General features: G+C 37.1%; 1 protein-coding gene across 1 annotated transcript in view; it reads left to right on the top strand.

Annotated features, from left to right (window-relative positions):
* Positions 1-16,199, top strand: part of KCNT2 (potassium sodium-activated channel subfamily T member 2) — a 156,213-nt gene that overhangs the window by 87,034 nt on the left and 52,980 nt on the right. The window contains exons 13-14 of the mRNA XM_075038894.1: positions 2,854-2,917; positions 12,075-12,183. Coding sequence (XP_074894995.1) covers positions 2,854-2,917; positions 12,075-12,183 — 173 coding nt within the window. The remainder of the gene's footprint in view (positions 1-2,853; positions 2,918-12,074; positions 12,184-16,199) is intronic.

The following is a 16,199-nucleotide window of genomic DNA, read 5'->3' on the forward strand; positions in this document are numbered from 1 at the left end:
CTTCTCAGATTTCTTCCAGTGAAAAAACCAACTACTTCTATATCTGTTTAAAATTTGAAAATCCAGTAAAGCTTTTTACAGGATTAGGAATTTCCCTTTAGAGAGAGGTTCCTTTTTTTTCTCTCTTGCTGATTTCAAGAAGGAATGCTTGTGGAGATTTAGCTGGCATTTGTTCTACACATTAGGAGAAGAAAAATTAGGCTGTTCCCTAAAGATAATCTTGAATTTCACTTATAATAACCTGGAGGTAGTCAACTATGGAACTGTGCTTTTTCCTGCAGAACATGTAATTGAATGTACCTGTCATAGAATAATTTTCAGCCTCTCCTGAGGGAAGAATTGTAGTGGGAATTTAATAGAACATTTAATATGAAATATAACCCAGTACCCAAGATGTTTGGTATATTTCTTTTTAATGAGAACATAATGTACTGAGAAGATAACAAGGCACATGGTAAACTTATTCTAATAAATAAAGTAATGGTTATCAACAACAAAATAATCAAGAAGTGTCTCATCAAAATTTACACATGTATTATATGTGAATGCAATGTCAAAATAACATGATAAAGGTTGCATTAAAAAGTAAAGGAATACCAAAAGTTGGCTGACTGCATAAGTAGTAAATACTCAGTTAACTAAAGACTGTATTTTGCTTTACGTGCCCTAATACACAATTTGACATTACAAAAATGATACTCGTTCTTGCTTCCTATCTTTAAGAGCTTCACTTTGAAAATTTTTGGTGATCTCCGAACAATGTTCACATGCCCAGCCTTAACAAAAAAGCAGGATGAATTCTGTCATGAGGTATCACACTGATGCCTATATTGTTCATCAGCATGACTGGAAGCTTTATAGCTACCTTCAGCATTTAAAACAACACAGTAACTGAATAAAACAGCTCTCATTCTCCATGCAGACTAGCACTAGAAAGTGAGTAACACTACCATGCTTGATTTCTTTCCCCTACAGCTTTCTCCCATGTTCTGTTATGACCTCAAACATTTTTTCTCTCTCCTTCCACTTTCTTTAGTGAACCATCACAAATCTTAATCATCTTCATGTCCACTCTTTTTCTTTACCTTATACTTTTTCCAAGCTATCTGACATCTCATTATAGATATCTATTTATCAACCTTGGTTTAGTTGCAGAGAGTTGTAAATAGATCTTAATTTTTGCTACCAAAATAAACCCACTATCCTCTGTGAATAGTAAGCTTGGAATTGTATTGTAGAGCATCCTATGTAGACTAAGCCTGCATCTTGCAAGTGTTTTCCCACACAAGCTCTCATTTTTGCCCCACTTAAAACTATATTTATATTCTTGACATATAGCATCTTAGCTCCCTGAACCCTCGTTTCAGAACACTCTGAGAATATTATTTATGTAGTACATCACTTTGCCTCATTGCAGTCCTTCCCTGGCTTACCCTTCTTTATTGCATCAAGGAGCGACCCCTTATTCTTGCTTAGCCTGCAACTCCCAGTTCTTACTGAGAGGTAACCTTCTGATAAGTCTATAATGTTATTCTCTTTCACACATACAACAGATTAAGATACAAGTCCCATTGTGATTTCACCCATGCTGTCCCTGTAATGTAGGATGAATTTCTCAGAAACATCTGCAAAGTAATCCCAGTATTCTGACTCGCATCCTCTCTTCAGTCAGTTGTCTGCTCTGATATCTAGTGAGACCACTTTCTACTACGATAATTTTTATATTCAGGTATTGTCACACTGTTTCTTCCTGTTTCCCATGTTTGCATATACTTTTGTTGTCCTTTGTAATGTCACTCAGCTTAAATGCCAAGTACTGTCTTTTTGTTCTGTGTTTGTACAGTACCTAAAAAAATGGGCTCTCAGTCTAAACCTATGGTCCCAATGGCCTAAACTTTTACTAACAACCACTAGTTCCGTTTTCTAGAAGCAGAGAAACCAAAGGTTTAGGAATCTCAGGTCCCATTCAAGACTCCAGAATGGAGTTGCTGTAATGAGCAGTGAACTGCCTGTTCATTTTCCCCAGCTTGTGTCTCACTTTTCTCCCTCCCAGGAAACCCATTCTGATAATCCTGTTTCTCTTTGCCCAGAAAGTCCTGTCTTCCCAGGGAGGTCAACCAAGTCCCTATTTCTTTACTTCCATGTACCAGTAAGTGAAGTAGGATTCACTGGACAAGGATATCAAGATCTGAGGCAAGAGAGGAAAAGCAAACTTTGACGAAACCTTCAGTCAGATAGTTTTTCTCTGCATTTCCACCACCACTCTTTTTATTATGTGACCAGTTGTACCCCGTAGAGAACAATTAGGCATTAAAAGTTCTCAAAGAGACCATGAACTGAAAATTGTTAATTCATTTAATGCATACATACACAGAAATGTTTGTTGTTTATCCCAAATGAATTATTCTAGTACATCTACTCATCTTTCTGCTATCACTAGGCAAGACAAGTCTATATGAAGTTGTCAGCCCCCTCTCATTCATTCTTATTAATAATAACTTGTACATATCATACCCTTACACACTATGCAGACTGGTGTTATTTATTCACCTTTTATACTGATGACAGATAAACACTTATTTTGTATTTGAGGCCACTCTGCTTTTATTACTGTGGCACAGCTTCTACTGACACCAGGGAAAGAAAGTTTCCCAGAACCTAGTCAAGAAATACTGGTACACCATGAGTTAGTGCACAAAGTGCCTGCTGTTGACGTTCAGATAACGCATGAGAACAGATAGACTAAACTTTCTCTGTATTCTGTTTCTGTAAGCATACAAGACTATAAACTGTGAAACACAAGTCCACATAAGTGTTTTGTTGGTATGTAACAGGCTTGTCTTCTTTTTCTAGAATGGATGATGCTGAAGCTTGTTTCATTCTGAGTAGCCGCTGTGAGGTGGACCGGACAGCAGCTGTAAGTTTTGAAGAAATAAATAAGAATGAATGTACATGCTGTATATACTGTTACTGCCCTTAGTCCCTCTCAGGCACTGAGACATCTTCTGTGAACAGAAGATTGAAAATTAGCTGATTTACAGAGGGATTTTGTATGTGGGATGAACTTCTTGTCTCAGTTAAGATAATTAAAAGGTCTCTATTGGATTCTATTAAGGCCAGGATTTCACAAATTTATGAAACATGATCTAATGGCTCATTTCACCTAACATATCTACTTCTGCTTGTTTAGAAAATAAATTACATGACCTACCTACCAAAGAAGTTTGGATTTTACAGCACATTTTAGTTATACGTTGAACTTTTTTATAAAAAAAAAAAAGAATTTATACATTCTTACAGGACTTTAAAAAAATAAAAGGGTACTGTAAGAATACAGTACTTTCAAAAACAATTTTCACATTGAATAAAATAAATTTTTATGAGTTCTCTCCTTTTTTATGGAATAATGGCAGAATACTATATAAGCACTATCATGGTACCTTATTGATATATTGATACCTAGTCATTAATCATTCCAAAGGGTAGTACTCTGTCAAAAAAGCTTTATTCAAGTTACCTGGATTAATGTCAGTGTGTGCTCTAGATATCAAATTCAAAGAGTTATATTTATTAAATCAGAAAAGAGATAGATATCAACTGATTGGTATTTCCATTCAGAACTATTGAAGTATTGAAAGTTTACTACTAACAAAGTAAAGACTGAATTCAATTTTATAGATTAATGATAATAAATACCAAATAACCAATATATCTGAGAGTATTTGACCATTTTTCATATTGGCCATTTTTAAATGTGAAAAATGGCACGATTCTTTAAATAAATTACTACGGTTTTGCCCATGCTACTAGTTATTTGCAGTCAGGTAAGTTACTGTCCACAAAGGAAGACTGCTAATACAAGCTTCTACTCAGCATATCTGTGATAAAAGAATAAAACTATTGTAATATGATCTAGAACTCTTCAAACTAATGAAATTACCTACCAATCACAAATATCCAGGAAAAAAGTTCACTGAGGAAGGATTTATGAATACAACTTTAAATTTTTCACCATGAGCTGCATGCTAAATTATTGCACACTTGCCTCTATTCAGTTCAATCTTGAACTCCAAAGGAAGATCAGAATAAATCTGAATATTCACAAAGTTAAATTAAGATGCTTACAAATTGCCTAACAAGATCAAACTAGTGTTTATAATTCTGTAATTATGTTTTAAGCTTTCTCAATTAAAAAATACTGGTTTGCTGCTACATTATAAGAAATAAGAATTATTTTTCTAAACGTTAAAAATAGATACAGAAAAACATGGGAAATGAGGGCTTTGCATTATACATCAGCATTTCTTAATATATTCTTTATCACTTGCTACATTTACTTCATCTGCAATCAAAACTTAGTTGTTTCCATACCTACACATACATCTTACCAGAGAAGGAAGAACAAAAAAAGCAACATAAACTGCAGCTAGCAAGAAGAAAGGATTATTTCCTTCCTAGGGAAATGAGTACCCAGAGGCAAATTTTATCAAAAATAACTTAATTTTTTGTAGACTACCAGCATGCTGTAAAAAATACTTTCTTCAATGCTAAAGACCCTGTGCCGGACCCATCACTTGCAGAAAGCCACTGAACTCCCTGAGAAATAAATCTGTGCTTTTACTATAATATTCAAACTTACTGAACTAAGAGCTTTGAATTTGATTAATCAGCAATAGACTCCTGAAAACACACTAACAAAAGCCACTGAATTGGCAGCAAGTAGTCCTGGAGTAGTCAAGTAAGGCAAGCATACTGTTCGGAAGTGACAGAGGTGATAGGGTTTTTAAGGATAAGAACAAGCAACAATTCATGTAATACCTGGGAGAATACTGGTAACTTCTGTGAGATTGAAAAATATCAAAAAGCCAACTGCCTTGCCTAAATTAGCCATGAAGTTCAGAATAAATCAGCTACAACATCTCATTTCACAGAATATACTTGACAGTTGTGAAATGGTTAGAAATGAGAAATCCCATACGAGCAGAGCATGTGATTTACGTTGCACTTGGTAGGTTTATGCAGCTTTAAGGACATCACCAACACAGGATTCACTTAGAGGTAAGCTGTTCATCTCTGCTCATAACCTCTCCAGAATTTATACAAAGAAAGGACAATTTTCAGCTCTGCTGAACTCTCCTACAGGGCAGACAGGGGACTGTACATGGAGCTCACAGAGCTTCCATCCATTCTGGCCAGCACTATCTAGTTTTGTTTTCACAGTCATGGCCAGCTACAACTCTCTCCAGGCAGCCTTTCTGCCCTCAGGACAGTGGGCCCCAGGAAATAAAAAAATGGTACCTGGCACATTTCAGCTTCCAGAACAGACTATTATCAAATCTCATTTATTACTGTACCTGGAGCAAACAAACAGGCAAATCTTACCAAAGACACAATCCTATTACATTCCTCTGGGACAGAATGCCCTGTTGGGTGACTGGCTGGCTAGTCATAATGACGCAGTATGTCAGCTGTAGCAGTGATACGCTGAGGGTCAATGTCATCTCAAGTTTTTAAACAAGATGTCACCTCTCTGTTGTTGTTCAGTTTTCCTTTTCACAGGGAATGTAATTATTTATACTGCAAGTAGAAAACAGCACAGCTGTGGGTTTTTTAAAATTTTGTTTTATTTTACTGCCCTCCAGAGCTTTGAAATGAAATGGCTTTAATTTCCTACACTGTTCCAGCTCTAGTCACGAACTTCAGTATTGTAGTGCATAAGGTTACAGTTTGTCACTGGGCTGAAGGAATTTCAGTTGTCATCCCAGTATCAATTTTTACAACTTGATTTTTCACCCTGCTGTGCTTGAGAAGCTGACAAACTGTTAGGAGTGCCTTGGATCCTCTCCTACATCTGACAGCTGTCAAAATAAAAATTAACAGATGCATTGAGGAGATTCCCGATCAGAACAGCTGTTGTTACTCATGTGATTTTTCAAAGTCCATGAGGGTTTTTATCTCCCCAGCTACAGTCCTCAGCAGAGGATCTGCTCATTTGCCATAGATGCCACTGGCTGTTCATTGCTTGCTATTTCGTTAGTTAATATGTTTTAGTGCCAAAGTCTGTGTTGCTTCTGATTCATTGATATCAGCTATAGCTCAGGAGAAAAATACAATAACAGGTGGCATGCAGTTACTTCATAAAAATTGTCAGTTGCTTCCTTTTTCACTGGGAGGAGTAGGATCTTCAACAGTTGGACCAAGAATTTGTCAGCTTTCCAAAGTCTCCTAACAGAAACTTCTTCTGTGGTGACAAAGCTCTGCCAAATTTTATTCTATCAAATGCTATTTTGACATCTCAGACAAAGATGTAAGCTGCTTATCTGCTGTAGCAAGCAGGACAGACATCTGTTTCACTTCTGGAAGATGCAGCTTTTAAAGAGAATTCAAATTGTACTTAAGTCTGGATGGCTTTTTTTTTTTTTTTTTTGATGGGTATAGAAAAGTAGTCTGTGCCACACCACAAAGATAGCCAGTGACTTCAGTGGGCTGCCCACATCAAATTGCTCCACAAAACTAAGGTACCTGAAAACAGTACATCTGCTGTTTTAACCCGAGGGGTGGGAAGAGAAGTCTGTTTTGAATTATCCTATAGATAACTCATTAATAGACTATATAAGTATATGAAAGACCACTTCTACTGCTGACAGCTTTGTCCTGATGCTTTCTGATGGTTTAGTTCAAGCTTGCACCTTTTTTTTTTTTTACCCCTTCCGTTGATTAAATTGCATGACACTACTAAATAGTAGATCTAGCAAGGCTCCTCCCCTGGTTGGCTCACTTTCCAGCTGTGTCAGGAAGTTATCTTCCACACACTTCAGGAACCTCCTAGATTGTTTACTCTCTGCTGTGTTGTATTTCCAGCAGGGGTAAAAGAATCCTTGCTCATGAGATGATGGGGTTCATAGAGAGGGCTTTAAACTAGGTTTGAAGGCAGTAAGGGATAAAACTAGGTGCACCAGAGATGAGCTTGGGGGCAGCATGCCGATGTTAGGGGTGGATTCGATAGGCCAGCTCAAATGCATCTATGCTAATGCCCGCAGCACGGGCAATAAACAGGAGGAGCTGGAAGCCATCGTGCAGCAGGATAGATATGACTTAGTCGCCATCATGGAAACATGGTGGGATGACTCCCATGACTGGAGTGCTGCAATGGATGGCTTTTCAGAAGGGATAGGCAAGGTAGAAGAGGTGGTGGGGTGGCTTTCTATGTTAGGGACTGTTTTGACTGTACAGAGCTACATGATTCTGATGACAAGGTGGAATGCTTATGGGTGAGGATGAGAGGGAAAGCCAATAAGGCAGATATTGTGCTGGGAGTCTGTTATAGACCACCCAACCAGGCTGAAGAGACGGAGGAATCATTCTACAGGCAGCTGGTAGTAGTCTTAGAATTGTGTGCCCTTGTTCTCGTGGGGGACTTTAACTTTCCAGACATCTGCTGGAAATACAACACAGCAGAGAGCAAACAGTCTAGGAGGTTCCTGGAGTGTGTGGAAGATGATAACTTCCTGACACAGCTGGTAGGTGAGCCAACCAGGGGAGGAGCCTTGCTAGATCTATTGTTTACGAACAGGGAAGGACTGGTGGGAGGTGTGAGTCACCATCCCTAGAGGTATTCAAAAAGTGCGTAGACAAGGTACTCCAGGACATGGTTTAGTGGGCATGGATGGTGGTTGGACTCGATGATCTTGAAGGTCTTTACCAACCTAAATGATTCTATACTGGTAATCTAAGTTACACTGCCCTAATAGCATCACAAGATGGATGCATTGCATAGGAAGATATAAGTAATGTATCAAGTTGTTATGGCAAGAAAAAAACTAACAGAATAATTTTAAAATATATATTAAATCAAGGTCTTGCTTTGAGTTCTGATGACTTAAATTCCTGTTACACCCACTTTAAAATGTACAGCTTTTAGTATGTGAACTGAAATATCAGCTCTATATTAATCACCATCGGTATCAGTGGTAATTTTTGATCACGGACTGCAATGCATTGCATGGAAAGCATACAGAAGAGAATATATTCTTTCCCTCATCTCCCAAAGAAGCATATATTGTATAATGTGAATAGAAGCATAATTTTGTTTCAGTTACGTCTGTTTATAGTATGTACATATGTACCTCATTTTTACTTGGGATAAATGTGAACATTTTTTAAAGTCACTGCAATATAGTGTAGAAATTGCTACATATGTAAAACAGAGCATCACCAATACTATATGAAGAGACTCAATCGAAGAAATCACTTAAAGTGCCTATCTGTATTTTAATTTCTCTTCCCTGGAATACTTCTGCAGGGTAGTATCTGGGAGAGTAACTGAGTGAAAAAAACATGGAAGCCCACATAACCAGCTTTTGTACACAAACACATGTATATAACAAGTGAAAAGTGAGAAAATGAAACAATAGTACAAGGTTATTATATTACTAGTACATCACACTGAGTTGATCTTATGAAGCTATATAAGTCATTTCAGTATCCATTTTATATATATTACATATTTGTAGACTGCTTCTTCAAAAAAGAGTTAGCAAATGGAAAACAATACATATTTCGCAGTGTTAAAACTGCAAATGCGTGAAGTAATCATCAAGAGATTTTAATTTTAAGGAGTCTTTCCCTTTCCTATACAATTATCTAAAAATATTTAGTGTTGAGATTCATGCTTTTAGTTTTACAACACTCACTTCTATGGGTCGAGGTTTGTTTGTTTGTTTTAATAAAATGGTGTCATTTGAATCATTTTGATAAGCATTCTTCATTCTTAACAGTTCTTGCACCTTTTGACAAAACCAGGCTTTTTAGACAAAATAATTAAAAAAAAAATCAAATAAAATAGCTAACGTTGAGAAGAAAAGTGGAAGAGTAAACTTAGTGTGAAATGTACAACTGAAATTGTATTTACTGTTACAGTTTTGGTTTATCCAGTAAATTTAATCTTGGCACAGGTATGTAATACTCAAGAATGAAAAAAATAAGTCACCTATATTTCATTGTATATAAGCTATATTTCTACGCATATGGCATACAGGAAACAGCCTTTTCTCACCCCTTTTGCAAGCCAATGTGGTCTATGAATGATTGCTATGGAAAGGAAGGGAGGAAACTGGTAATGTCAAACCCTGTGCAGTGAAGCCACACCATCACTGCAAGTGACTCTGAATGTGTTTCCCTGACACCTTTTGCATAAAAAAAGATTAGGTAGTATCTTCAACAACACAGGTTTTTTTAAATCTGTCCCACATGCGCTCCTAAACCTCTTACTCTTCCTGTAGTATATCTGTGTGGCCATCATCTATCCCATTACCCAGCCATTTGCTACTTCTAAGGTGTGTTGGCAGTTCATTCCCTTAAGACAAAATAACAAAAAACCCTAAATATAAAAAAAAAACCCTAAGGAAGATAAGTCACCATATGCTATAGAAAAAGTGACTGCATACAAGGAAACCTTATAGCAGGGTACATCCAAGTTCTGAAATCTCCTGAATGGGCACAGCAATCCTATGTCTATGAAACTGTTAATAAGAAAAATGTGAAATAATATATTTTACCATCCTGAGAAAATCTTCCTCTTAGGACTTCATTCTAGTGTTTCTAGTAGAAAAAGTACTTGCTAACGTCTCAATTGACATTAAAATATTACGGTTTGAAAATGTCAATTGCGCTCTGTTCCAGGCAGAGATTTTCCCTTGTGTTCATGAGTCTGAAAGCTTTTCTTATTGCTGATGCTGCAAACATAATGAATCATGCTTTATATTTTATCTTTTAATACCACCAATTTCATGACTAGGCAAGGCATTTCAACCCAAGTATTGCTTCCTATGTGCAACTCTCAAATATTTCTTTTTACTTCTGAAATAAAAACTGATGGCTGATACACTGAAATTAGCCATATTTCATGGAATTCAATATATGAATGTATTATCACATACTTTACTTTTATGGGATAGCAGTAATCATCCTGCAATTAACTCACTCTTGATGCATGGTAACAAGTACAAAAACTAACACGCTCAGAAATCTATTGGAATCCTTTGGTCAGTAGCTGGCTAAATTCTGACATCAGTTATGCAAATGTTTTAGTTGCACAAAAATGTAGATCTGTTTTTAATTGAGCTGATTATTTTTTAGAATTATCCACAACTTGAAACTCTTAATTCCTGATGTCCTCATTTAATGTTATTTAAATTCTGAGTCTCTTTGGAAGGACATATCTAATACATCATTCTTGATTAATTAGACATGACTCATCACTACTATCTAAGTTTTCACATGATTCTTCCACATCTAAATGCCACCCCTTCCAAATTATACCATCCCCAACACTTGCAGAAAGATAGGAGAGGGACAAAATACCTTATTAGTAGAAGACTTCTGGAAACAAACCCTCTATTCTGCATTCCAACAAATAGAATATATTATACTAAGATCATAAGATAATGGAGGTTGGAAGGAAGCTCAGGAGGTCTCGTGTCTGACAGGGGTCAGTTGCAAACACAGGCCACATTTGCTCAGGCCTTTATCTAGGTTGGTGTGGAAAGTGTCCAAGGGTGGAGACAACATAGCCTTTCTGCACAACCTGCTCCACTGCTTGACTGTCTTCATGGGGAAAAGGTTTCTCCTCATATCCAGCCTGAATCTCTCTTCTCAACTTACATCCATTGTCTCTTGTCTTCCAACCATGCATCACTGTGCAGAGCCTGGCTCCATCTGCTCAGTAACCATCCTGTAGGTACTGGGGGCTGCTCTTAGGCCCCCCTGAAGCCATCTCTTCTGCAGACTGAACAAGCTCCATTCCCTCAGCCTCCCCTCACCGGACCTCTGCTTCTGCCCCTGACCATCTTGGTGGCCTTCTGCTGAACTCAGTCCAGCTTATACGTCTGCTGTATTGAGGGCCTGCAAACTGGATGCAGTGTCTAGATTCAGTCTAGGTTGTGCTGACTAGAGGAGGATAATCACTGCCCTCCATCTAGTCACTGTGCTCCTGTTAAAACAGCCCAGGATGCTGTCAGCCTCCTCTGCTGTCAGGGCACACTGCCAGCCCCTGCTCAGCTCACTCTCTGCCAGGACCACCAGGTCCTTTCCAGCAGAGCTGCTGCACAGCCAGTCAGCCCCCAGCCCGTGCCAATGCAGGTGGTTACGCAGTCCAGAGGCAGGACCCTGCTGGGCCCTAGCTGAATTTCATGAGGTTCTTGTCAGCCCATTCCTCCATCTTAACTTGGTCCATCTGAATGGCAGTCCTGCCCTCAAGTGTTTGGACTGTTCCCTCCAGTTTGGTATCATCTGCAAACCTGCTGAGTGTGCACTCTTTCACCTCCTCCAAGTCATGGATTAAGATGTTTAACAGAACAGGTTCCAGTGCAGGTCCCTCTGACACCCCACTTGCCCCAGGTCTCTCGGTAGAGTACATGCCATTTACCACTGCCCTAAGACTCCAACCATCTAACCAGCATTTTACCCATATAGTTTTCCACTCGTGTAATGTCTGAACGTGGAAATGAGAATACTGTCTTGAGACACAGCATTCACATGCCCAGAGGTGTAACTCCCCAGATCATCCTTTTGTTTGAAGATGGGTAAAACCATTAATTTTTCTGCTGTTGTTGGAGACCTCCCCCAGTCTCCACAACCTTTCAAAGATAAGAAAGCACCCGTACAAGGACATTGGCCTCCTCTCCCTGCACCCAACTGATCCTGAGGGTTTGTATGGGTTGAGTTCTCTGGCGCAATCCATGTCCAAAATCATCCACTCCTGATGATTCTCCTCCTTCTTGAAGCCTGCGAGAGACCATGTTGGTGAACACTGAGAGTATCCCAGCCTTGTCTGTGTCTGCAGAATTACTGGCTTGTCTGTGTATGTATATATATTTTTATGTATTTAAATACATGTAATATACATAATAAATAATATTACTTATATAACAGGTATGTGAACATCCACACCATTGGTATTTTATAGTCTTAAAATGAGTTTTCTTCAATGGAGTCACTCTGACGAGGTTTTTTTTTTTCTAATGTAACATGGCTATTGGTATTTCACTGTCATCACCTCATACTTTTTATTCTAGGATCATCAAACCATTTTAAGAGCATGGGCAGTTAAAGACTTTGCTCCAAATTGTCCTTTGTATGTCCAAATACTGAAACCTGAGAATAAATTTCACATCAAGTTTGCAGGTAAGTGTAAGATTTCAACCATTGGAAGCACTTATTAGTATTTGGTAGTTTCCTTCATAAACACACAAGAAAATTGAGATTCCCTAGGCATATTTGCTGCTTAGAAGCAGATTAAGAGTGCAGTGTTGTAAAATAACATGGGCTGCATATATCCTATCAGTAAAATGTCATGTTTTACATTGAAATCTTATTTATAAGCACTTTGAAGGATTATTACTCTTCAATGTTACATAATATACAGAGTAGAATTATTTGATACATAACACATTGTTAGTCCTTCATTATAGATCCAGGTAGGTTTCCAGCTTGCTCTATCCATGTCTTTAAATCGTTTCTGTCTACTAAAACATCCTAAGGGCTATATGAGAAGATCTGCTTAGAAAAGCCCAAATTTTATCCAACAAACAATTAAAAAAAAAATCTTCCCATTGGGCTGGGTTTTTTTTCCTAAGTGGTATGAAAAACATTATTTTAATTGCTTTCCAGTATTTTGGAAAGAGACATATAATTTAATTTTATATCCAGTAAAATGTGTGTCTTCTTAGAAACTATGACATAAAATGCAAAATGACATTAAGAAATCCAAACAAATCCTCTCTTATAAGAAGAGAATACCAGCTTTAATCTGAGAAATTTTTCCTCCACACTATGTAGGTAGGTGTCTCTTGCTCTGCCTATATATAAACACACACACATACACATATATATCCTCAAGGGCAAAACCGCACAAATACTTTTATAATGAACTCATTTTGCTTATCTTTGAGAAAATATCTCTGTGAAGGAGAAGCAAAGCTTTCCTTTTCAGCTGTAATTTTGAAAATTCAGTTTTCTTGAAGGTATTCTAAGGAAGAAAAGATTGCCGATTCATACAAAACTCAAAAAAACTCTATGGAAAAATATTAGTCTCTTCAGTCATCCCAGAATGTGATGAAAAAGTAAATTCCAGTGCAGAACAATTCCAGAGCAACAGTTAAAGCTGTAATTTTAAAAGCTACTGAATTTACCACTAGGTTGGAAAGAAGGAAAAAAGCATCAATAGCAGTTCTGAAGTTAAAAAAGTGTAATCTGAAACTATGAGATGGCACAATAGGAAATAAGACTCATGCTGTGACAAGAATGATGGTGCTTTTCATCTCCCCCATAAAACCACACAGCACAAACATAATCTCTTCTCCCTACCCATGGCCACTTTTTTTTATCAGTAGCTGTGTTAATTTGTTGTTTGTAATTGTATTTTTAAAAGAGTTTCATTATTCTTGATGGTTTGTCTCTGTAGGAGCTTATATATAACTAGACTTGCAAAACAGAGGTAAGTTTTTGTATCTAAGTCTCAGATTGAGAATTGGGACCACATTTTTTTTTTAAAAGCAAACAACAACAGAAAAACCAAAACCTCTTTCTGTAATAATTCCTTCAACTGAGTTTAACCAATCTTGTATCTTACTGCCTTCATTTATGTTTTGTAGTTCTTCAAGGGCTTGAGGAGACCTTATATATTCTGTGCCTCATTAGGCCCCTCTAATATTAATTATAGTAATGCTATGTTATAAGTCTAAATATTTATATAGCACCTTACATCCCAAAACAATTTCACATGGATCACGGGCGTCACTGCATCCATTTCTACACACTCTCTGCACAACAGTAAAAGCAGACAATTACAAGCCTTCCTTCAAGATTAATTTAATATTACTCATATAAAGCACAGGAAATTTTTATTGCAGTTTTAAATTCAGCAAGGTTATGAACATGGTATAAACATCACCACTGGATGCTTACCTGCTGCAAATGGTTAGACCACTGATACAGTCATGAGAATAACATTTGTTTGCATACATTCTCCTAAGAGGACTCTACTTTGGTTATTAATCTCATCCAACTCTTCTTCAATCTGGAATATGTGCCCAGTGGGGGATGCAGACTATAGCCCTGTCCAGAGTGCTTATGAATAAAATTTCTCATAACCATATGGAACATTTTTCTAAGTGCTTTTCCTATTATCATCCAGGACTGCTTTATTACTGTCTTAATGCAAAAGCTTCTTTTAAATTTGATATTCCTTTAAAAAATGGCTCCTTTCTTCTGGAGGTTTCCCAAAACAATATTGTGCATTTTTATGAACCTGAAATATTCAGTAATAGGATTTCTTCTTTTTTTTTTCTTTACACAGAAATTTAGAGACTATAACTGTAAAAAAAAAAAGTTTCTGAATGTAGGAAAAATACAGCCAATGAGGTTCAGAAAGTCCTCCTTACAAAAGTTTAACTTTTAACTACATTGAAAATTTATAAAACACTAGAAGCCCAGTTTCTCAGCAGCTTATATTAGGTTCATCAGTCGTCTTAGATTGCATGAGACAGTCCTGAAATTTAGACCCTGACTGCATTTTCCTGTAGAATAGCATCCTGGAGATTTTCTGCCTTAGGCTTCAGAAACAGCATATAGGACAAGTAATTGTCATTATTTATTCCCATCTGGTAGACAAGACTTGTACATTCTTCCTTTCTTTAATGAGAGTATGAGAACTTATTCTTGTCATCACAGCAAGAGAATGGAGACACTTGGCACAGGGTAATATGGCCTGTCAGAAAAGCATGTTTCCTGTCTTTCCACCTGACGCCATCCTGTGTTTTCTCTGTTATTTTTTACAGTGGAGTTTAACTACTTTGTTTAAAATAGGAACTTACGCTTATATTAATACAATGGAAATATTTATCTGTGTTTGAATATGATTCTTCAGTGGAATCTGAAAAGCGTAGGGCATAAGTGTTTGTGTCAGCAAACTCCTTTGCAAGTTCAAGGTGTGAACACTATAAATATACAGTGACTCTAACATGACAATGTTATGGGCAATGAATGCATGGGCAATGAAACTCTGTTTCACTGTTGTTGACCATCTTATGTCTTAAGCTGAAATGCTTTGACTACTCCTTAGTAATTTCCAATATACAAATGCCTTGACACGCCCAGTTTTTCTTTCACAAATACTGCATTTTCCTTCACTGGCAGTTACATATGGTTTTCTTAATCTTCCTGTTTTTCCTTTGAACACATGGGTCTACAAAAGGCCATGTACCCTTAATGCATGCATCTGGCCTTGCATTTCAGCGCAAACATGAAATAAAGTGAAGACTGTCCACAGCAGAGCAATATATTTATACAATTCAGAGAATGGAGTTGCGTATTTTCTGAGTTGAACTTAAAACCATTATATATTTGCTAGAAAATAAATTAATCGCCTTTACCTTGAATATTCAGAAATTATGTATAATCACAATTTGAGGAATTGGGGATACATTTTGACATTCTTTGTTTATTCAAAATGCACCAATGAATTAGCACAGACTGGTGAAGGCTGACATCAAACCTTCAGTATTTTTTTCAAAAAGAACATAGTCCAGATTTACCAAAATGGATATTGAATGCATCTGATGATTAAGCTATCCAATTACAAATAAAAATAGTCTAGATATAATGGATGGGCATTTTTCTGTGTCTGGTAGTGATCATGTTAACTTATCAAATTGACAAAAGTAAGGTTTCTTAGAATAGTTGTATCAGGTCTGGGACATTCTTACCACATGGCTGATGCTGCAGGCATAAATCAGTATTTTGTTTTATCTTCAGGAACGTTACAGAAGTCATAACTCATGGCACTGCATTGCTACATCTATTTGAGACAGACTTAGCAACAAATTTTCTGTCAAAATATATTTTCAACAGAACCTACAGCTTCTGGAAATTCTAAATGGAATATTTCTTTAGTATAAATGCAATCGAAATACTTCTGTTTGGTAAACTGATTTGGTGTATTTAATATTTAATTCAAGATAAACTGCAGTTTCGTCTGCTGCTTCACTGCCAACCGAATGAGTAATATAATGATTCTAGTACCTGCTGTCACAGGACCTGACTGATATCCCAGACCTGAAGTGTGGGAGAGCTGTTACCCAGCTTCTTCTCTGCTCACTTTAGAAGAGAAAGCATCAGATAAAGTTCTATATAACCCTCAC

This window comes from Buteo buteo, chromosome 10, assembly GCF_964188355.1.
Source record: "Buteo buteo chromosome 10, bButBut1.hap1.1, whole genome shotgun sequence".
Classification (NCBI taxonomy): domain Eukaryota; kingdom Metazoa; phylum Chordata; class Aves; order Accipitriformes; family Accipitridae; genus Buteo; species Buteo buteo.